The 23,029-nt window shown below is 59.9% G+C and overlaps 2 protein-coding genes across 2 annotated transcripts in view; both read left to right on the forward strand.

Moving 5' to 3' along the window:
* The window catches only part of NOS3 (nitric oxide synthase 3), a 91,941-nt gene that overhangs the window by 43,635 nt on the left and 25,277 nt on the right, over nucleotides 1-23,029 (forward strand). Inside the window, exons 11-12 of the mRNA XM_048841934.2 lie at nucleotides 14,551-14,624; nucleotides 22,532-22,676. Of these exons, the coding sequence (XP_048697891.2) occupies nucleotides 14,551-14,624; nucleotides 22,532-22,676 (219 nt within the window). The remainder of the gene's footprint in view (nucleotides 1-14,550; nucleotides 14,625-22,531; nucleotides 22,677-23,029) is intronic.
* On the forward strand, nucleotides 9,874-13,924 carry LOC142071241 (uncharacterized). The gene is made up of 2 exons (XM_075126122.1): nucleotides 9,874-12,553; nucleotides 13,137-13,924. The coding sequence occupies exon 1, from the start codon at nucleotides 10,491-10,493 to the stop codon at nucleotides 11,922-11,924; it is 1,434 nt and encodes a 477-aa protein (XP_074982223.1). The 5' UTR covers nucleotides 9,874-10,490; the 3' UTR covers nucleotides 11,925-12,553; nucleotides 13,137-13,924.

The raw sequence follows: 23,029 nt of genomic DNA on the forward strand, positions 1-23,029 counted from the left end.
CTCCCTCCCAGAAAGAAACTAAGATAACCGCAGTTCTTCGAATGCTCGTTCGTGTCCACTCCACTCAGGTGCGCGCGCATGTGCACCGTAGCCGGAAGATTTCTCCCTCGCAGCATCTGTGGGGTCGGCCTGGGGGCCCCCTGGAGTCACGCTCCCATGGCGCCTAATATCGAGCCCTGCCGACCGCCACCCCTCAGTTCCTTCTCGGTGACGGGGGCGGGGACTTCCCCTTGCTCTTGTTTGGCAAGTGCCTTCACAGTACTTTCGCAGGAGGTAGTTGGTTCTGGTGGGCTAGTGTCACGGAGCGGGGGGCCCAGGGCCCTGCACCCCCACCCCCGCCTGTGATTCTCCCTGACTCTCAGCCAGCCAGGAACACAGAAGGTTTATTAGACGACAGGAACACGGTCTAACACAGAGCTTGTAGGTGCAGAGAACAGGACCCCTCAGCCGGGTCCATCTTGGGGGCAGGGGAGCCCAGACCTCAGTTCTGGGCCTCCCCCGCCACCGTCTCCCCAGCCAGCTCCAAACTGAAACTCCCTCGAGCCATCTTCCCCAGCCACACCCCCCAGCTTCTCCTCCAGCCTTTGTCCAGGTTCCCGGGCAGAAGGTGTCACTGGGCCCCAAACCCCCTCCCGGCCCAGGATACGCAGGGCAGCTGCCAGCCTTTCCGTGCAGGCCATCAAGTGTCGTCCCTCAGTGAAGTCACCCCCTTATTTCCCATCCCCATCTAGTATTGGTGCAGTACCCCAGGGAAACTGAAGCACGCCCTGTGTTAGCAGAAGATAGTAAACTAGTAAAACTCCCATGCAACATTACCAGGTTAATACTCCCTGCTGTGTTACATCTCTCCCCACTTCGAGGGTGAACGGAGCGGGGTCACTCTGACCAGTGACCTGGGGAAGTTCAGGGCCCCCTCTCCAGGACAACGCGTCCGCTATCAGGTTGGCACTTCCCTTCACGAGGACCACGTCCATGTCGTAATCCTGCAGGAGCAGGCTCCACCTCAGGAGTTTGGCGTTGGCTCCTTTCATCTGGTGCAGCCAGGTCAGGGGAGAGGGGTCGGTGTACACGGTGAAGTGTCGCCCGAAGAGATAGGGCTCTAGTTTCTTGAGGGCCCACACCATGGGTGGTAGAATCTCCTTCCTTAGAGGTTTTTAAGGTCAGGCTTGACAAAGCCCTGGCTGGGATGATTTAACTGGGAATTGGTCCTGCTTCGAGCAGGGGGTTGGACTAGATGACCTCCTGAGGTCCCTTCCAACCCTGATATTCTGTGATTCTATGATTCTATGGCCAGGCACTCCTTCTCGATGGCCACGTAGTGTTGCTCCCAGGGTAGCATCTTCTTGCTCAGGTACACGATGGGGTGTCTCTCCCCCTTTTCATCCTCCTCCATTAACACCGCCCCCAGTCCCGTGTCGGAGGCGTCGGTGAACACCACAAAGGGCTTGTGTGACGATGTGACTCAGCAGGGAGGGGGGAGTGTTGACCTGGGAATGTGCCCTGGGGATGGGAGACCTGAGAGCCTGTCACCTGAGCCAGGAGGGGGAGGGGGAGGTGACACCTCTGCCCAGGAATGTGAACAGAGGCTGCAGCAGGGAACCTGCGGGGTGAGTTTAGTTGGCAGTTGGAGGCTGGGGAGAGGAACACAGGGAACCCCAGGGCTGGGGTCTAAGCTCCCTGCTCCCCCAGAAGGACGTGATTGAGGGGTCCGGGTTGTACCCACAAGCTCTGTTGTGGACTGTGTTCCTGTTGTCCAATAAACCTTCTGTTTTACTGGCTGGCTGAGAGTCTCAGTGGATCCCAGGAAGAGGGGTGCAGGGCCTGGACTCCCCCACACTCCGTGACAACTGGTGGCAGCGGTGGGATGTACTGCACCCCGTGAACGGCGCTTCCTGCAGTAAGTGACTGGGGAACAGTAAAACGAAGGGGGATTGACGGGGACCAGGCGTGCTGAAGATTCAGAGAGAGACGGTTTCGGGGGGTGGTTAACCCCTGGGAATGTGTGACCAGAGAGAAAGACTTTTGCAGTAACAGGGTCCCCCGGGGGATTGCAGCGAGCGGTCCCAGGGGCGGAGGAGTCTGCAGCTCGACCCTGGCAAAGAGGTGGTGACCTCAAGAAGGACTGGCACACTAAGGGCTTTTCCTGGAAACCGTGGGAAGCTGCCCGGCCTGCGAGTGGCCAGCAGGGAGATGTACGCTAAACGCCTTAAGAGTGACCTGGTGGAGCTGTGCAGGCAGAGGGGGCTGCGCATCGGGAGGTCCACCAAGGAACAACTGATTGCCCAGTTGGAGGAGAGGGATCGCTTGGATGACCCGATCCCTGTCCCTGAGGGGAGCCGCCCGGCAGACGCAGCGTGGGCCCTGGGGCCTGACCGGGCTGGGAGGGGTCAGACTGCTGCCGAGGACATCCCGAGACCCTTCCTACCTATGTCTGGGGGAGGGGTTGGGGGAAGCCCAGCGAATACCGAGGGCACCCTGACCCCAGCACCCAGCAGGGGATCCTCCCGGCGGAGCTCCCCATCCCTGGAGCAGAGGCGGCTGGAATGGGAGAGGGAGATGAAAATGAGGGAGCTGGAGGATCATGAAAAACAACGTCAACATGAGGAGAAACAACGTCAACATGAGCAGGAGGAGAAGGAGAAACAACGTCAACATGAGCAGGAGGAGAAGGAGAGGGAACGTCAGGAGAAGGAGAAACAAAGACAGCATGAACTGGAGCTGGCCAGGCTGAGGAGCAGTGGGGCCCCGGCTGTGGTGAGTGCGGGGGGACCCAAGACTGCAAGGAGCTTTGATAAGTGCTTCCTGGCCCAGCGGAAGGAGGGGGAGGACATAGATAGCTTCCTGACGGCCTTTGAGAATGCCTGTGAGCTGCACAGGGTTGACCCTGCAGACAGGCTCCAGTTTCTCACCCCCTTACTGGACCCCAAAGCCGTGGAGGTGTACAGCCGGATGACAGGGCCGGAGGCAGGGGACTATGAACTCTTCAATCAGGCCCTGCTCCGTGAGTTTGGGCTGACCCCCGAGATGTACCGGAGAAGTTTCCGGAGTCAGCGTAAAACGCCTGAGGTCACCTACCTACAACTGGCCAACCGGATGCAGGGGTATGCCCGCAAGTGGACAGCTGGGGCCCAAGCTAAAGAGGACCTGCTTGACCTAATCGTACTGGAGCAACTGTATGAACAGTGCCCTTCCGACCTGAGTCTGTGGTTGGTGGACAAAAAGCTCGAGAACCCCCAGCACGCAGGGCAGCTGGCCGACGAGTTTGTGAACAGTCGGTCAGGGGGTAGCCGGGAGGAGTCCCAAAAGAACAGGCCCCCCCCGATGCAGAGAGAGAGTCACCAGGGGGCCTCCCAGCGGGGAAATAGGGAGAACCCCCTCCCAAGGGGAACGTCTGGCGTCGGGCCCCTCCGACCCACTCAAGGGGACCAACGTGACCTGAGCTGCTATCACTGTGGCCAGAGAGGCCACGTACGGTCCCAGTGCCCTGGGCTCAGGGACAAACTGAGCAGACCCAACCTACCCAGGGTTAACTGGGTAGGGACCCAGCTGGACGAGGGGCAGACGACCCAGGAAAGGGGGCCTACCAGTTTACCACCTGCTCAGGAGGGAAGAGTACCCCAGGCCAGCTCCGCCAGAGGGCTGGAGGCTCTGGACTCAGGGTGCTCAGTTTACAGGGTGGGCGCGGGGCTGTCCCTCCGGAGAGAGTGCCTTGTTCCCCTGGAGGTGGATGGGAGGAAGGTCAATGGATACTGGGATACGGGCGCGGAGGTGACGCTGGCCCGGCCTGAGGTGGTGGCCCCAGATTGGGTGGTGCCCAACACCTACCTGACCCTGACAGGGGTGGGCGGGACCCCATTTAAGGTGCCCGTGGCAAGGGTACACCTGAAATGGGGGGCCAAGGAGGGCCCCAAGGATGTGGGGGTGCACCACCATTTGCCCACTGAAGTTTTGATGGGGGGAGACCTAGAGGACTGGCCAAGCAAGCCCCAGACCGCCCTGATTGTGACCCGTAGCCAGAGCCGGCGAGGGCCACTGCTCCCTGACCTCGGGGAGGGTACCGCACCGGAGGCGCAGGACCCTACCCTGGTGGGAAGGGAGGGCCGAGCTGCACGGCTCAGAGAGGCTGAGGCCTCAGACCTGGCCACTGAGGGGGAACCGGTCCCCATCCCTTCCCCAGCCGCTGAGTTCCAGGCCGAGTTGAGGAAAGATCCCTCCTTGCGGAAGCTCAGGGACCTGGCCGACCTCGGTGTGGTACGAACCATGAGGAGAGGCTGCCAGGAGAGGTTCCTGTGGGAGAAGGGGTTCCTGTACCGAGAATGGGCTCCCACAAGGGAAGTAGAGTCCTGTGGGATCAGGAGGCAGCTGGTGGTCCCCCAGAAGTATCGCCGCAAGCTCCTGTACCTGGCCCATGACATCCCCCTCGCAGGGCACCAGGGAATCCGGCGCACCCGGCAGAGGTTGCTACAGAACTTTTACTGGCCCGGGGTCTTTACCACGGTCCGGCAGTATTGCCGATCCTGTGACCCCTGTCAGAGGGTGGGGAAGGCCCGGGACAAGGGGAAAGCGGCTTTGAGACCTTTGCCCATCATAGAGGAGCCTTTCCAGAAGGTGGCCATGGACATCGTGGGGCCTCTCAGCAAGACGACCCGGTCGGGGAAGAAATACATTCTGGTGGTGGTAGATTTTGCCACCCGCTACCCCGAGGCAGTGCCCTTAGCTTCCATTGAAGCAGACACCGTGGCCGATGCGCTCCTGACCATTTTCAGCCGAGTGGGGTTCCCCAAGGAAGTCTTGACAGACCAAGGCTCCAACTTCATGTCGGCCCTGCTCCGGTGCTTGTGGGAGAAATGTGGGGTCCGGCACGACTGGGCCTCAGCTTATCATCCCCAGTCCAATGGGCTGGAGGAGAGGTTTAACGGGACGCTAAAGATGATGCTGAAAACCTTTATGAACCAGCACCCGCAGGATTGGGACAAGTACTTACCTCACCTGCTGTTCGCGTATAGGGAGGTGCCCCAGGAGTCTACCGGATTTTCGCCTTTCGAACTGTTATATGGAAGGAGGGTGAGGGGCCCCCTGGACCTGATGAGAGACGAGTGGGAGGGGAAGGCCACTCCCGATGGAGAGTCAGTGGTGGAGTATGTCCTGATCTTCCGAGAGAGACTTGCTGAACTCATGGGTCTGGCCAGGGAGAATCTGGCCAGAGCCCAGAGGAAGCAGAAGGTCTGGTATGACCGCACGGCAAGGGCCCGTGCCTACGCCACCAGGGATCCGGTGATGGTTCTCATCCCAGTGAGAAAGAACAAACTACAGGCCGCCTGGGAGGGCCCTTTCAAGGTCGTCAAGCAGCTCAATGAGGTAAACTATGTGGTGGAGCTGTCGAACCGGGCGCACCACCGCCGGGTGTACCATGTGAATATGATGAAGCCATATTATGCCAGGGGGAATGTGGTGTTGGCCGTGTGTGGACAGTGGGAAGAGCAGGGAGATGACCCTTTAGTAGATCTATACCCTGGGACCAGAGCTGGTTCCCCCCTGGAGACAATTCCCCTCTCGGATCAGCTAACCCCTGCCCAGCAAGCTGAGGTCAGGGAGGTGCTGCATCCGTACCGACAGCTGTTTTCCAACCAGCCTGGATGCACTAATCTGACTGTCCACCGGGTGCAGACAGGGTCGCACCCGCCGATAAGATGCTCCCCCTTCCGAGTCACAGGGAAAACTGCTCAGGACCTGGAAAGAGAGGTCCGGGACATGCTGGCTTTGGGGGTGATCCAGCCATCTGCCAGCCCTTGGGCCTCGCCGGTGGTGCTGGTCCCCAAAAAGGACGGGTCGGTCCGGTTCTGCGTGGACTATCGGAAGCTCAATGCCATCACTGTATCTGATGCCTACCCCATGCCCAGGCCGGACGAGCTCCTAGATAAGCTGGGAGGAGCTCGGTACCTTACCACCATGGACCTTACAAAGGGCTACTGGCAAGTGCCGCTGGATGCAGATGCCCGGCTGAAATCGGCCTTTATCACCCCTCTGGGGCTCTATGAGTTCCTGACCCTGCCTTTCGGCCTCAAGGGAGCGCCGGCCACCTTCCAGCGCCTAGTGGACCAGCTCCTGAGGGGGATGGAGAGTTTTGCCATGGCGTATATTGATGACATCTGTGTCTTTAGCCAGACCTGGGAGGACCACGTGTCCCAGGTTAGACAAGTGCTGGACCGACTCCAGGGGGCTGGGCTGACTGTAAAAGCGGAGAAGTGCAAGGTGGGGATGGCGGAAGTATCTTACCTGGGCCATCGGGTGGGGAGCGGCCGCCTAAAGCCGGAACCAGCCAAGGTGGAGGTGATCAGAGACTGGCCCGCTCCCCACACCAAAAAGCAGGTCCAAGCCTTTATTGGGATGGCAGGATACTACCGAAGATTTGTGCCTCACTTTAGCGCCATAGCCACCCCCATCACTGAGCTATGCAAGAAGGGGAAGCCAGACAAGGTGGTCTGGACCGACCAGTGCCAGGAGGCTTTCCGGGCGCTGAAGGAGGCTCTGGTCAGTGGCCCAGTTCTGGCAAACCCAGACTTTGACAAGCTGTCACGGAGTGTGGGGGAGTCCAGGCCCTGCACCCCTCTTCCTGGGATCCACTGAGACTCTCAGCCAGCCAGTAAAACAGAAGGTTTATTGGACAACAGGAACACAGTCCACAACAGAGCTTGTGGGTACAACCCGGACCCCTCAATCACGTCCTTCTGGGGGAGCAGGGAGCTTAGACCCCAGCCCTGGGGTTCCCTGTGTTCCCTGTGTTCCCTGTGCTCTGGTCCCAGGGAATACATCTACTAAAGGGTCATCTCCCTGCTCCTCCCACTGTCCACACACGGCCAACACCACATTCCCCCTGGCATAATATGGCTTCATCATATTCACATGGCACACCCGGCGGTGGTGCTCCTGGTTCGACAGCTCCACCACATAGTTTACCTCATTGAGCTGCTTGATGACCTTGAAAGGGCCCTCCCAGGCGGCCTGTAGTTTGTTCTTTCTCATGGGGATGAGAACCATCACCGGATCCCCGGTGGCGTAGGCGCAGGCCCGTGCCATGCGGTCATACCAGACCTTCTGCTTCCTCTGGGCTCTGGCCAGATTCTCCCTGGCCAGGCCCATGAGTTCAGCAAGTCTCTCTCGGAAGATCAGGACATACTCCACCACTGACTCTCCATCGGGAGTGGCCTTCCCCTCCCACTCGTCTCCCATCAGGTCCAGGGGGCCCCTCACCCTCCTTCCATATAACAGTTCGAAAGGCGAAAATCCGGTAGGGCACCTCCCTGTACGCGAACAGCAGGTGAGGTAAGTACTTGTCCCAATCCTGCGGGTGCTGGTTCATAAAGGTTTTCAGCATCATCTTTAGCGTCCCATTGAACCTCTCCACCAGCCCATTGGACTGGGGGTGATAAGCTGAGGCCCAGTCGTGCCGGACCCCACATTTCTCCCACAAACACCGGATCAGGGCTGACATGAAGTTGGAGCCTTGGTCTGTCAAGACTTCCTTGGGGAACCCCACTCGGCTGAAAATGGTCAGGAGCGCATCGGCCACGGGGTCTGCTTCAATGGAAGCTAAGGGCACTGCCTCGGGGTAGCGGGTAGCAAAATCTACCACCACCAGAATGTATTTCTTCCCCGACCGAGTCATCTTGCTGAGAGGCCCCACGATGTCCATGGCCACCTTCTGGAAAGGCTCCTCTATGATGGGCAAAGGTCTCAAAGCCGCTTTCCCCTTGTCCCGGGCCTTCCCCACCCTCTGACAGGGGTCACAGGATCGGCAATACTGCCGGACCGTGGTAAAGACCCCAGGCCAGTAAAAGTTCTGTAGCAACCTCTGCCGGGTGCGCCGGATTCCCTGGTGCCCTGCGAGGGGGATGTCATGGGCCAGGTACAGGAGCTTGCGGCGATACTTCTGGGGGACCCCCAGCTGCCTCCTGATCCCACAGGACTCCACTTCCCCTGGGGGAGCCCATTCTTGGTACAGGAACCCCTTCTCCCACAGGAACCTCTCCTGGCAACCTCTCCTCATGGTCCGTCCCACACCGAGGTCAGCCAGGTCCCTGAGCTTCCGCAAGGAGGGATCTTTCCTCAACTCGGCCTGGAACTCAGCGGCTGGGGAAGGGATGGGGACCGGTTCCCCCTCAGTGGCCAGGTCTGAGGCCTCAGCCTCTCTGAGCCGTGCCCCTCGGCGCTCCCTCCCCACCAGGGTAGGGTCCTGCATCTCCGGTGTGGTACCCTCCCCAAGGTCAGGGTGCAGTGCCCCTCGCCGGCTCTGGCTACGGGTCACAACCAGGGCGGTCTGGGGGTTGCTTGGCCAGTCCTCTAGGTCTCCCCCCATCAAAACCTCAGTGGGCAAATGGTGGTGCACCCCCATGTCCTTGGGGCCCTCCTTGGCCCCCCATTTCAGGTGTACCCTTGCCACGGGCACCTTGAATGGGGTCCCGCCCACCCCTGTCAGGGTCAGGTAGATGTTGGGCACCACCCGATGTGGGGCCACCACCTCGGGCCGGGCCAGCGTCACCTCCGCGCCCGTATCCCAGTATCCATTGACCTTCCTCCCATCCACCTCCAGGGGAACAAGGCACTCTCTCCGGAGGGACAGCCCCGCGCCCACCCTGTAAACCGAGGACCCTGAGTCCAGAGCCTCCAGCCCTCTGGCGGAGCTGGCCTGGGGTACTCTTCCCTCCTGAGCAGGTGGTAGAATGGCAGCCCCCCTTGCCTGGGTCGTCTGCCCCTCGTCCAGCTGAGTCCCTACCCAGTTAACCCTGGGTAGGTTGGGTCTGTTCAGTCTGTCCCTGAGCCCGGGGCACTGGGTCCGTACGTGGCCTCTCTGGCCACAGTGATAGCAGCTTAGGTCACGTTGATCCCCTCGAGCAGGTTGGAGGGGCACGATGCCAGGCATTCCCCTTCGGAGGGGGTTCTCCATGTTCCGCCTTTGGGGGGTCCCATGGTGAGTCTCTCTCTGCATCGGGGGGGGCCTGTTCTTTTGGGACTCCTCCCTGCTACCCCGTGACCGACTGTTCACAAACTCGTCGGCCAGCTGCCCTGCGTGCTGGGGGTTCTCGAGCTTTTTGTCCACCAACCACAGCCTCGGGTCGGAAGGGCACTGTTCATACAGGTGCTACAGTACAATCAGGTTAACCAGGTTCTCCTTCGTCTGGGCACCCTCTGCCCACTTGTGGGCATATCCCTCCATTCGGAGGGTCAGTTCCAGATGTGTGTCCTCCTTGGGATTCACCGGGCTCCTTCCAGCCCCTCTCCTAGGCATAGGTAACTGGTAGGGGGGGCCTCGGAGTGCTCTCGGCAGCCGTCTGACCCCTCCCAGCCGGGACAGACACCGGTGCCGGCACTGCATCTGCCGGGCTGCTTCCCACAGAGACAGGGATCGGCTCCTCTGAGCGATCCCTTTCCTCCAGCTGGGCAATCAGCTGTTCTTTGGTGAGCCACCCAATGCGCAGCCCCCTCTGCCTGCACAGCTCCACCAGGTCGCTCTTAAGGAGATGGTTATACATCTTCCCGCTAGTCCCAAGTTGTTGTGGACTCACAGGCCTGAGTGCTCTCAGCTCCCCACGGTTTCCAGGGAGGACCCCTAGGGTGCCAGCCCTTCTCGAGGTCACCACCTCTTTGCCAGGGTCAAGCCGCAGACTCCTCCGCCCCTGGAACCGCTCACTGCACTCTCCAGGGGGACCCTGTCACTGCAACAGTCCTTCTCGCTGGTCACACACTCCAGGGGTTAAGCATAGCTCCTTCGCCCCCTGCCCCTCTCTGAGCCTTCAGAACGCCTGGTCCCCGTCAATCCCCTTCGTTTTACTGCTCCCCAGTCACTTACTGCAGGAAGCACCATTCACGGGGTGCAGTACATCCCACCGCTGCCACCAGTTGTCATGGAGTGTGGGGCACCAGCGACAGCCCGGCGCCGACGCTGGCTGCAGCCACGTCCATGAGGATCCTGGCACAGATACTACACCAGGCGTCTACACCGGCACTGGCATGGGACCCAACATCTGCACCAACACCCGCACCCTTCACAGCACGGGGACCAGGCCGACCGACCACAGTCCCCCTGGAGTCACGAGATCCCTCAGGTGGGGATGGTAGAGAACAACCACCTCCTCTGGTGGCCTCCTCCTCCTCTTCACCAGATGAGGCACTGGCGGGCACTTCCATAGCCCCAGCTCTGGAAGACTCCCGGATGTTATGGCAGTTGCTGCGCAGGGCCGCCCAGGGTCTGGGCATTAAGGCAGAGGAAGTGGTAGATGCTGCAGACCCTATGGTGGACATCCTGGCCCCCTCTGGCCCTTCCCGTATCGCCTTACCATTTATAAAGACACTCACAGACATGACTAGGACCCTGTGGCAGACCCCGGCCTCGCTCCCACCCACTGCCAAGCGTAAGGAATGCCGGTACTTTGTGCCCTCCCGGGGTTATTAACACCTATATTCCTATCCCCGGCCTGACTCTCCGGTGGTGGATGCTGCTAACCATCAGGAGAGGCAAGGTTTTTGAGGGCCCTTCCCCCAAGAATAGGGACGTTAAAAAACTAGACCTATTCGGGCGAAAGGTGTACTCAACGGGGGGACTACAACTCCGAATATCGAACCAGCAGGCCATCGTCAGCAGGTACTCCTACAATGCCTGCTCGGCGATGGCTAACTTCACGGAGTTGCTCCCCTCGGACTCCTGTGCTGAATTTTCGGCTTTGGTCCAGGAGGGGAGACTGAACTCCAGGGCATCCCTGCAGGTGGCACTTGATGGAGCAGATGCTGCCACCAGGGTTATGGCCACAGGAGTGGCCATGAGAAGGGGCTCCTGGCTCCAGGTTTCTGGTCTCCCATATGAGGTCCAGCAGACCATACAGGACCTGCCTTTTGACGGGGAGACTCTCTTTTTGGAGAAAATGGACAAGAGGCTAAACAGCCAAAAGGACTCCAGAGTCACCCTCGGGTCCCTGGGCCTCTACACACCGTCAACGCAGCGGGGACCCTTCCGTCCTCAGCCTCCTCAGCAGTGTGGTCACCAGAACCGCCAGGACAGGTCCAGACGGAGAAACAGCGCAGGCAGGAGAAGGCCACGTCAACGCTCTGGCCAGGGCTCGGGACAACCCAAGCTGTTATCAGGGCCCAAACCGGCTTCTGAAAGCACGGTTGAGGACGGTGTACCACATCAAAGACTGGATCCACCCTGCCTTACCTTCCTGTCCCGACTGTCCCCTTTCTACCATGCATGGCCCCGGATCACCTCAGACCATTGGGTCCTCCGCACCGTAGAGAGGGGATACGCCATCCAATTCTGTGCCCTCCTGCCCTTCCACCCCCCTTCCCTGTCCCTCTTCAGGGGCCCTTCTCACAAGCAGCTCTTTATCCAGGAGGTGCAGTCGCTCCTGTCGCTAGGGGCAGTGGAGGAGGTTCCTCAGGAACACAGGGGCGAGGCCTTCTATTCATGGTATTTCCTAATACCGAAAGCCAAAGACGGCCTCAGGTCCATCCTGGACCTGCGAGAACTTAACAAGTTTGTGAAGAAACTCAGGTTCCTCATGGTCTCTCTGGCCTCCCTCATTTCCTCATTGGATCCAGCAGACTGGTATGCTGCCTTTGACTTAAAGGACGCATACTTTCATATCGCGATCGCCCAGCCCCACAGGAAGTTCCTCAGGTTCATGGTGAACAACAGCCACTACCAATTTCCAGTCCTCCCATTCGGCCTGTCAGCAGCACCTCGAGGCTTCACCGAGTTCATGGCAGTTGTCACTGCGTTTCTGCGCAGGCACCGAGTACAGGTGTTTCCGCACCTCGATGACTGGCTGATCAAGGGCCGCTCCAAGACCCAAGTGGACCTCAACCTGGTCCTGTCTAGACTCACAGGACTCCGCCGTGATGTTCCCCTCTGGTGTTATGCGGACCGGTGATCTGCTAGGTCACTCCACTCCTTGACTCTGGGAGCCAGCCTGACCCTGCTCTGCTGGGAGAACCCCCACTCCTGGGCTGTTCACGCACAGCCTCTGGCATGTAAGCTGCTCCTTGGATTGTGCAACCGGATGACACCAGCCAATATCTCCAGTGCCCTAGGAACCTCCGTCTTGCAGTGTCCAGTAATGCCTGCTGGACGCTGCAAGCTTATATGAGTTCATCAATTTAACAAAGAAATTGATATGTACCAGGCTCGTTATCGCAAGGGGAGTCTCTGACACACTTCAAACCAAACGCACTGCTTCAGGTAGAATAAACAGATTTATTAACTATAAAGATAGATTTTAAGTGATTATAAGTCAAAACATAACAAGTCGGATTTGGTCCAATGAAATAAAAGCAAAATGCATCCTAAGCTGACCTTTCAATACCTTTGCAAACTTAGATGCTTCTCACCACAGGCTGGCTGGTTGCCCTTCGGCCAGGCTCTCCCCTTTGCTCAGCGGTTCAGTCACTCGGTGGTGGTGTCTGTAGATGGAGGTGGAAGAGAGAAAGCATGGCAAATGTCTCCCCCTTTTATCATGTCCTTTCTTCCCTCTTGGCTTTGCCCTCCCTGTTTCACAGTCAGGTGAGCATTACCTCATCGCAGTCCCAAACTGACCAAGGGAAGGGGGGTGACTCCCTCGAGAGTCTCACAGATTCTTTTGTTGCTACCTAGCCCAGTGTCCTTTGTTCCTGTGAGGCTGGGCTGGGTTTGTCCCATACATGCCCTGATGAGAAGTAAACTGCCCCTCTGTTCCTGGAGAGTTTTTGCCTGGGCTGGCTTTAAGCTGTGAGGACACATTTTCAGCCTCATAACCATATACATGAAATTACAAGCTATAACATCACTATAACAACCATGCTCAGGGCATCATGAGCCTTCCGAAGGCACCCGACATGACAAACTTTGCATTGGATACCACACAATCATTTTATAAAGATGAACATGGGGGTGTAGGGTGTTCCCCCGAGGTACAGAGCCCCACACCCCCTTTGAGCCCTTGGCAAAGTGCTCCCTGCTCTATCTCTCTTACAAGGTGGTGATCCTGGTGGGGATAACCTTGGCCAGGAGAGTGTCTGAACTCAGGGCCCTAACCTCAGAGCCCCCTTATTCTGGGTTCTATAAGGATAAGATGCAGCTCAGACCTCCTCCTGCTTTCCTCCCGAAGGTGGTATCGCAGTTTCACATTACCCAGGACATCTTCCCCCCCTGTGTTCTACCCTAAGCCGCATTCTAGCGGCAGGGAGCAGAGACTCCACTCACTAGATGTCCGCAGGGCACTCGCTTTCTACATCGAGAGAACGAAGCCATTCAGAAAATCGGTCCAGTTCTTCTTGGCGGTGGTGCACAGAATGAAAGGCCTGCCTGTGTCATCACAGCGCATTTCATCATGGATCACGTCCTGCATCCGCAAGTGCTGCAACCCGGCGGGGATTCCCACACCCCCGATCTCTGTGCACTCCACCAGGGCTCAGGCTTCATCAACAGCCTTGCTGGCTCAGGTTCCCACTCAGGAAATCTGCAGGGCGCCAATGTGCTCCTCCATCCACACTTTCACCACGCACGATGCGATGACTCAGCGGGCCAGAGGCGATGCGGCCTGCAGACGAGCCGTGCTCCAGCAAGTGGATGACTCCGACCCTGCCCCCTGAATTTGGGCTTGAGAGTCGGCTGATGGGAATGGACGGGAACAAGCATTCGAGAGTGCGTGGTAATAAAAGAGGGGTACTCACCGTCTCGTAACTGTTCTTCGAGGTGTGTTGTTCACGTCCGTTCCAACACCCACCCTCTGTCGGAGCGGCCAGCGCAAAGGAACTGAGGGGGTGGTGGGTCGGCAGGGCTCGATACTGGGCGCCATGAAGGCATGACTCCAGGGGGCCCCCAGACTGACCCCACCGTTGCTGCTAGGGGAAAATCTTCCGGCTACTGTGGACGCGCGCACGCACGCACCTGATCAGAACGGACGTGAACGACACGTCTCGAAGAACAACCGTTACGAGGAGTCAGTAACCGTTTTCTCTAAGGTACGAAGTCGGCCATTTTGAATTAACTATATTCTACATGGTTTAAGACTGAAATGTAAGCACAGGACGGCTTTATGTTCGTTGAAAGGCGGGGTTGGTATAGCGTTAAGAGCCTCGATGCCACAACGGTGATCATTTTGTTTTACATTAGGAAAAAGACTTGTATACGGGGGGAGGGGGCCCTGGAAAATGTAATAGTCCCAGGCCCACAGGAGACTTAATCCAGCCGTGCCTGGATCGTCCCTCCCCCCATTCCCCACCAGGGATCGCCCCTCCCCCTGCCCCTCTGGGATCACCCCTGCCCCAGTCCCCCCACTGCCACCCCAGGGATCACATCTCCCCAGACACACCCTCTCCTTCCCAGGCAGCCCCACCCGGGCCCAGCCCCCCACCAGGGACTCCCCCCAGCACCTCCACTTCCTATCCTCCTGCACAGTGGGGCTGGCTGCCCCCCGGACCGTCGGCCGTGGCTGGTCCCAGGCCCTGGTGGGCTGAATGGTCCCTTCTCCGCCTCCTCCCCACGGCTGGCTGGGGCTGACCTGGCTGGTTCCTTTGCAGCCGGACGCCTGGAAGGTTTATACCTCGAAGGGCACCAGCGTCACCAGGAAGAAAACCTTCAAAGAAGTGGCCAAGTAGGTGCCAGCCTGGCCTCGGGGTGGGGCATAAGGGGAGGGGGAGGGGCAGCATGAGCAGTGGGGGGAGTGGGTGGGAAGGGTAAGGGGACCGTGAGCGGGTGAGGGCCCTGGGGTGGAAGGTGGGAGTGTAAGGGATGAGAAAGGGCAGAGCCCGTCCCCTCAGAACTCCCCTTCTCGGTCCTGGGACCTTGCACTGGCCCCACCCCTTGCACTGCCCCTACCCCCATCCCTCAACCCCCCCTCCCCCCCACAGGGCTGTACATAGGGGTGTCCGGGCGTGGCCGGACCAGCAGGGCTTGGAGACATGTGTCTGAGCGTGGCAGGACTGGCAGGGTGTGAAGACATGTCCAGGCGTGGCAGGACCGGTAGAGCATGGATACACGTGTCTGGGCGTGACAGGATTGGCAGGGTGTGAAGATGTGTGTCCAGATGTGGCAGGACTGGCAGGGCATGGTGTGACGATGTGACTCAGCAGGGAGGGGGGAGTGTTGACCTGGGAATGTGCCCTGGGGAGGGGAGACCTGAGAGCCTGTCACCTGAGCCAGGAGGGGGAGGGGGAGGTAACACCTCTGCCCAGGAATGTGAACAGAGGCTGCAGCAGGGAACCTGCTGGGGGGGTTTAGTTGGCAGTTTGGAGGCTGGGGGGAGGAACACAGGGAACCCCAGGGCTGGGGTCTAAGCTCCCTGCTCCCCCAGAAGGACGTGATTGAGGGGTCCGGGTTGTACCCACAAGCTCTGTTGTGGACTGTGTTCCTGTTGTCCAATAAACCTTCTGTTTTACTGGCTGGCTGAGAGTCTCAGTGGATCCCAGGAAGAGGGGTGCAGGGCCTGGACTCCCCCACACTCCGTGACAACTGGTGGCAGCGGTGGGATGTACTGCACCCCGTGAACGGCGCTTCCTGCAGTAAGTGACTGGGGAACAGTAAAACGAAGGGGAATTGACGGGGACCAGGCGTGCTGAAGATTCAGAGAGAGACGGTTTCGGGGGGCGGTTAACCCCTGGGAATGTGTGACCAGAGAGAAAGACTTTTGCAGTAACAGGGTCCCCCGGGGGATTGCAGCGAGCAGTCCCAGGGGCGGAGGAGTCTGCAGCTCGACCCTGGCAAAGAGGTGGTGACCTCAAGAAGGACTGGCACACTAAGGGCTTTTCCTGGAAACCGTGGGAAGCTGCCCGGCCTGCGAGTGGCCAGCAGGGAGATGTACGCTAAACGCCTTAAGAGTGACCTGGTGGAGCTGTGCAGGCAGAGGGGGCTGCGCATCGGGAGGTCCACCAAGGAACAACTGATTGCCCAGTTGGAGGAGAGGGATCACTTGGATGACCCGATCCCTGTCCCTGAGGGGAGCCGCCTGGCAGACGCAGCGTGGGCCCTGGGGCCTGACCGGGCTGGGAGGGGTCAGACTGCTGCCGAGGACATCCCGAGACCCTTCCTACCTATGTCTGGGGGAGGGGTTGGGGGAAGCCCAGCGAATACTGAGGGCACCCTGACCCCGGCAGCCAGCAGGGGATCCTCCCGGCGGAGCTCCCCATCCCTGGAGCAGAGGCGGCTGGAATGGGAGAGGGAGATGAAAATGAGGGAGCTGGAGGATCATGAAAAACAACGTCAACATGAGGAAAAACAACGTCAACATGAGCAGGAGGAGAAGGAGAAACAATGTCAACATGAGCAGGAGGAGAAGGAGAGGGAACGTCAGGAGAAGGAGAAACAAAGACAGCATGAACTGGAGCTGGCCAGGCTGAAGAGCAGTGGGGCCCCGGCTGTGGTGAGTGAGGGGGGACCCAAGACTGCAAGGAACTTTGATAAGTGCTTCCTGGCCCAGCGTAAGGAGGGGGAGGACATAGATAGCTTCCTGACGGCCTTTGAGAATGCCTGTGAGCTGCACAGGGTTGACCCTGCAGACAGGCTCCAGTTTCTCACCCCCTTACTGGACCCCAAAGCCGTGGAGGTGTACAGCCGGATGACAGGGCCGGAGGCAGGGGACTATGAACTGTTCAAACAGGCCCTGCTTCGTGAGTTTGGGCTGACCCCCGAGATGTACCGGAGAAGGTTCCGGAGTCAGCGTAAAACGCCTGAGGTCACCTACCTACAACTGGCCAACCGGATGCAGGGGTATGCCCGCAAGTGGACAGCGGGGGCCCGAGCTAAAGAGGACCTGCTTGACCTAATCGTACTGGAGCAACTGTATGAACAGTGCCCTTCCGACCTGAGTCTGTGGTTGGTGGACAAAAAGCTCGAGAACCCCCAGCACGCAGGGCAGCTGGCCGACGAGTTTGTGAACAGTCGGTCAGGGGGTAGCCGGGAGGAGTCCCAAAAGAACAGGCCCCCCCCGATGCAGAGAGAGAGTCACCAGGGGGCCTCCCAGCGGGGAAATAGGGAGAAACCCCTCCCAAGGGGAACGCCTGGCGTCGGGCCCCTCCGACCCGCTCGAGGGGACCAACGTGACCTGAGCTGCTATCACTGTGGCCAGAGAGGCCACATACGGTCCCAGTGCCCTGGGCTCAGGGACAAACTGAGCAGACCCAACCTACCCAGGGTTAACTGGGTAGGGACCCAGCTGGACGAGGGGCAGACGACCCAGGAAAGGGGGCCTACCAGTTTACCACCTGCTCAGGAGGGAAGAGTACCCCAGGCCAGCTCCACCAGAGGACTGGAGACTCTGGACTCAGGGTGCTCGGTTTACAGGGTGGGCGCGGGGTTGAGCCTCCGGAGAGAGTGCCTTGTTCCCCTGGAGGTGGATGGGAGGAAGGTCAATGGATACTGGGATACGGGCGCGGAGGTGACGCTGGCCCGGCCCGAGGTGGTGGCCCCAGATCGGGTGGTGCCCAACACCTACCTGACCCTGACAGGGGTGGGCGGGACCCCATTTAAGGTGCCCGTGGCAAGGGTACACCTGAAATGGGGGGCCAAGGAGGGCCCCAAGGACATGGGGGTGCACCACCATTTGCCCACTGAAGTTTTGATGGGGGGAGACCTAGAGGACTGGCCAAGCAAGCCCCAGACCGCCCTGGTTGTGACCTGTAGCCAGAGCCGGCGAGGGCCACTGCTCCCTGACCTCGGGGAGGGTACCGCACCGGAGGTGCAGGACCCTACCCTGGTGGGGAGGGAGCGCCGAGGGGCACGGCTCAGAGAGGCTGAGGCCTCAGACCTGGCCACTGAGGGGGAACCGGACCCCATCCCTTCCCCAGCCGCTGAGTTCCAGGCCGAGTTGAGGAAAGATCCCTCCTTGCGGAAGCTCAGGGACCTGGCCGACCTCAGGGTGGTACGGACCATGAGGAGACGTTGCCAGGAGAGGTTCCTGTGGGAGAAGGGGTTCCTGTACCGAGAATGGGCTCCCACAAGGGAAGTAGAGTCCTGTGGGATCAGGAGGCAGCTGGTGGTCCCCCAGAAGTATCGCCGCAAGCTCCTGTACCTGGCCCATGACATCCCCCTCGCAGGGCACCAGGGAATCCGGCGCACCCGGCAGAGGTTGCTACAGAACTTTTACTGGCCCGGGGTCTTTACCACGGTCCGGCAGTATTGCCGATCCTGTGACCCCTGTCAGAGGGTGGGGAAGGCCCGGGACAAGGGGAAAGCGGCTTTGAGACCTTTGCCCATCATAGAGGAGCCTTTCCAGAAGGTGGCCATGGACATCGTGGGGCCTCTCAGCAAGACAACCCGGTCGGGGAAGAAATACATTCTGGTGGTGATAGATTTTGCCACCCGCTACCCCGAGGCAGTGCCCTTAGCTTCCATTGAAGCAGACCCCGTGGCCGATGCGCTCCTGACCATTTTCAGCCGAGTGGGTTTTCCCAAGGAAGTCTTGACAGACCAAGGCTCCAACTTCATGTCGGCCCTGCTCCGGTGCTTGTGGGAGAAATGTGGGGTCCGGCACGACTGGGCCTCAGCTTATCACCCCCAGTCCAACGGGCTGGTGGAGAGGTTCAATGGGACGCTAAAGATGATGCTGAAAACCTTTATGAACCAGCACCCGCAGGATTGGGACAAGTACTTACCTCACCTGCTGTTCGCGTACAGGGAGGTGCCCCAGGAGTCTACCGGATTTTCGCCTTTCAAATTGCTATATGGAAGGAGGGTGAGGGGCCCCCTGGACCTGATGAGAGACGAGTGGGAGGGGAAGGCCACTCCCGATGGAGAGTCAGTGGTGGAGTATGTCCTGATCTTCCGAGAGAGACTGGCTGAACTCATGGGCCTGGCCAGGGAGAATCTGGCCAGAGCCCAGAAGAAGCAGAAGGTCTGGTATGACCGCACGGCAAGGGCCCGTGCCTACGCCACTGGGGATCCGGTGATGATTCTCATCCCAGTGAGAAAGAACAAACTACAGGCCGCCTGGGAGGGCCCTTTCAAGGTCGTCAAGCAGCTCAATGAGGTAAACTATGTGGTGGAGTTGTCGAACCGTGCGCACCACCGCCGGGTGTACCATGTGAATATGATGAAGCCATATTATGCCAGGGGGAATGTGGTGTTGGCCGTGTGTGGACAGTGGGAGGAGCAGGGAGATGACCCTTTAGTAGATCTATTCCCTGGGACCAGAGCTGGTTCCCCCCTGGAGACAATTCCCCTCTCGGATCAGCTAACCCCTGCCCAGCAAGCTGAGGTCAGGGAGGTGCTGCATCCGTACCGACAGCTGTTTTCCAACCAACCTGGACGCACTAATCTGACTCTCCACCGGGTGCAGACAGGGTCGCACCCGCCAATAAGATGCTCCCCCTTCCGAGTCACAGGGAAAACTGCTCAGGACCTGGAAAGAGAGGTCCGGGACATGCTGGCTTTGGGGGTGATCCAGCCATCTGCCAGCCCTTGGGCCTCGCCGGTGGTGCTGGTCCCCAAAAAGGACGGGTCGGTCCGGTTCTGTGTGGCCTATCGGAAGCTCAATGCCATCACTGTATCTGATTCCTACCCCATTCCCAGGCCGGACAAGCTCCTAGACAAGCTGGGAGGAGCTCGGTACCTCACCACCATGGACCTTACAAAGGGCTACTGGCAAGTGCCGCTGGATGCAGATGCCCGGCTGAAATCGGCCTTTATCACCCCTCTGGGGCTCTATGAGTTCCTGACCCTGCCTTTCGGCCTCAAGGGAGCGCCGGCCACCTTCCAGCGCCTGGTGGACCAGCTCCTGAGGGGGATGGAGAGTTTTGCCGTGGCGTATATTGATGAGATCTGTGTCTTTAGCCAGACCTGGGAGGACCACGTGTCCCAGGTTAGACAAGTGCTGGACCGACTCCAGGGGGCTGGGCTGACTGTAAAAGCGGAGAAGGCAAGGTGGGGATGGCTGAAGTATCTTACCTGGGCCATCGGGTGGGGAGCGGCCGCCTAAAGCCGGAACCAGCCAAGGTGGAGGTGATCAGAGACTGGCCCGCTCACCACACCAAAAAGCAGGTCCAAGCCTTTATTGGGATGGCAGGATACTACCGAAGATTTGTGCCCCACTTTAGCGCCATAGCCACCCCCTTCACTGAGCTATGCAAGAAGGGGAAGCCAGACAAGGTGGTCTGGACCGAGCAGTGCCAGGAGGCTTTCCGGGCGCTGAAGGAGGCTCTGGTCAGTGGCCCAGTTCTGGCAAACCCAGACTTTGACAAGCCCTTTGTGGTATTCACCGACGCCTCAGACACGGGACTGGGGGCGGTGTTAATGCAGGAGGATGAAAAGGGGGAGAGACACCCCATCGTGTACCTGAGCAAGAAGTTGCTACCCCGGGAGCAACACTACGCGGCCATCGAGAAGGAGTGCCTGGCCATGGTGTGGGCCCTCAAGAAACTAGAGCCCTATCTCTTCGGGCGGCACTTCACCGTGTACACCGACCACTCTCCCCTGACCTGGCTGCACCAGATGAAAGGAGCCAACGCCAAGCTCCTGAGATGGAGCCTGCTCCTGCAGGATTACGACATGGACGTGGTCCACGTGAAGGGAAGTGCCAACCTGATAGCGGATGCACTGTCCCGGAGAGGGGGCCCCGAACTTCCCCAGGTCACTGGTCACAGTGACCCCGCTCAGTTCAGTCTCGAAGGGGGGAGAGATGTGACGATGTGACGCAGCAGGGAGGGGGGAGTGTTGACCTGGGAATGTGCCCTGGGGATGGGAGACCTGAGAGCCTGTCACCTGAGCCAGGAGGGGGAGGGGGAGGTGACACCTCTGCCCAGGAATGTGGACGGAGACTGCAGCAGGGAACCTGCTGGGTGGGGTTAGTTGGCAGTTTGTGGCTGGGTGGAGGAACACAGGGAACCCCAGGGCTGGGGTCTAAGCTCCCTGCTCCCCCAGAAGGACGTGATTGAGGGGTCCTGGTTGTACCCACAAGCTCTGTTGTGGACTGTGTTCCTGTTGTCCAATAAACCTTCTGTTTTACTGGCTGGCTGAGAGTCTCAGTGGATCCCAGGAAGAGGGGTGCAGGGCCTGGACTCCCCCACACTCCGTGACACATGGATAAGTGTGTCTGGGCATGGCAGGACTGGCAGGGCATGGATAGGTGTGTCTGGGCATGGCAGGACTGGCAGGGTGTGAAGACGTATGTCTGGGTGTGGCAGGAGCAGTAGGGTGTGGATACGCGTATCTGGACATAGCAGGACTGGCAGGGCATAGATAGGCATGTCTGGGTGTGCCAGGACTGGCAAGACGTGGATAGGCGTGTGTGGGTGTGGCAGGACCAGCAGGGCATGGATACACGTATCTGGGCATGGCAGGACTGGCAGGGCATGGATAGGTGTGTCTGGGTGTGGCAGGACTGGCAGGGCATGGATACCCATATCTGGGCATGGCAGGACTGGCAGGGTGTGAAGACGTGTGTCCAGGCGTGGCAGGAGCAGCAGGGCGTGGATACATGTCTGGGCGTGGCAGGACTGGCAGGGTGTGAAGACATGTCCAGGCGTGGCAGGACCGGCAGGGCGTGGATACACTTGTCTGGGCGTGGTAGGACTGGCAGGGTGTGAAGACGTGTGTCCAGGCGTGGCAGGAGCAGCAGGGCGTGGATACACGTCTGGGCGTGGCAGGACTGGCAGGGTGTGAAGACATGTGTCCAGGCATGGCAGGACCAGCAGGGCATGGATACACGTGTCTGGGTATGGCAGGACTGGCAGGGTGTGAAGACATGTCCAGGCGTGGCAGGACTGGCAGGGCGTGGATACACGTGTCTGGGCGTGGCAGGACAGGCAGGGTGTGAAGACATGTGTCCGGGCATGGCAGGACCGGCAGGGTGTGGATACAAGTGTCTGGGTATGGCAGGACTGGCAGGGTGTGAAGACATGTCCAGGCGTGGCAGGACTGGCAGGGCGTGGATACACGTGTCTGGGCGTGGCAGGACAGGCAGGGTGTGAAGACATGTGTCCGGGCATGGCAGGACCGGCAGGGTGTGGATACAAGTGTCTGGGCATGGCAGGACTGGCAGGGTGTGAAGACATGTCCAGGCGTGGCAGGACTGGCAGGGTGTGAAGACGTGTGTCTGGGCGTGGCAGGACTGGCAGGGCGTGGATACACATGTCTGGGCATGGCAGGACTGGCAGGGTGTGAAGACGTGTCCAGGCGTGGCAGGAGCAGCAGGGCATGTCGTGTCTGGGCATGGCCAGCTGCTTCAAGACGCCAGGAGCTGCAGCATCCCTGACCCCCCCTGAGCGGGCATGGGGGGGCTTGGGGCTGCAGAGAGCACCTGGGGGGGTTGACAGAGGCCTTGGCCAGCTCTGCCCGGGCCAACCTATGGCAGAGGCACCGAGGCCATATCCTGCCCCATCGCTGTCTCCTCTCCCTGCCCCCCCCCCCCGCCCCCCGCGGCTTGTAGCCGTAGTACCCAGCTGTCCGGCACTGCCCTGGCTGGCTCCGAGCCCTGGCCCGGGAGGGGCCCAGGGCTGGGGTCTACAGGAGGGAGCTGGTGCTGGGCATGGGCTGGGGTGGGCATGGTGACACCCTCCGGCCTCCCCCCAGCGCGGTGAAGATCTCGGCCAAGCTGATGGTCCACGTGATGGCGCGTCGCGTCAAGGCCACCATCCTGTACGCCACCGAGACGGGCAAGTCCCGCACCTACGCCTGGAACCTGGGCGAGCTGCTCCGGCATGCCTTCGACCCCAAGGTGGGGCTGGGGGGCTGCAGGGTACTGCCTGGGGGGCGGGGGGGGCTGGCCGTGGGGCAGGGGATGGACGGGGGCTGGTTGGGGTGGGTGGGGGTTAGTGGGGATTGGTTGAGGGCTGGCTGGGAGAGAGGGGGACTGGCAGGGGGGTATGGGGTGGGGATTGGCTGGGGGAAGAAAGAGGGCCTGGCTGGGGTGGGGGGGAGGGGCTGGGCTAGGAGAGGGCTCTCAGGGGGCGGTGGCAGGGGGCTGGCTGTGGGGCAGGGGATGGACGGGGGCTGGCTGGGGTGGGTGGGGGGCACATGGGGGTCTGGGGGAGGATGGGAGCTGGGGGACAAGAGGCTGGTGGGAGGAGG

This window comes from Caretta caretta, chromosome 2, assembly GCF_965140235.1.
Source record: "Caretta caretta isolate rCarCar2 chromosome 2, rCarCar1.hap1, whole genome shotgun sequence".
NCBI lineage: Eukaryota > Metazoa > Chordata > Testudines > Cheloniidae > Caretta > Caretta caretta.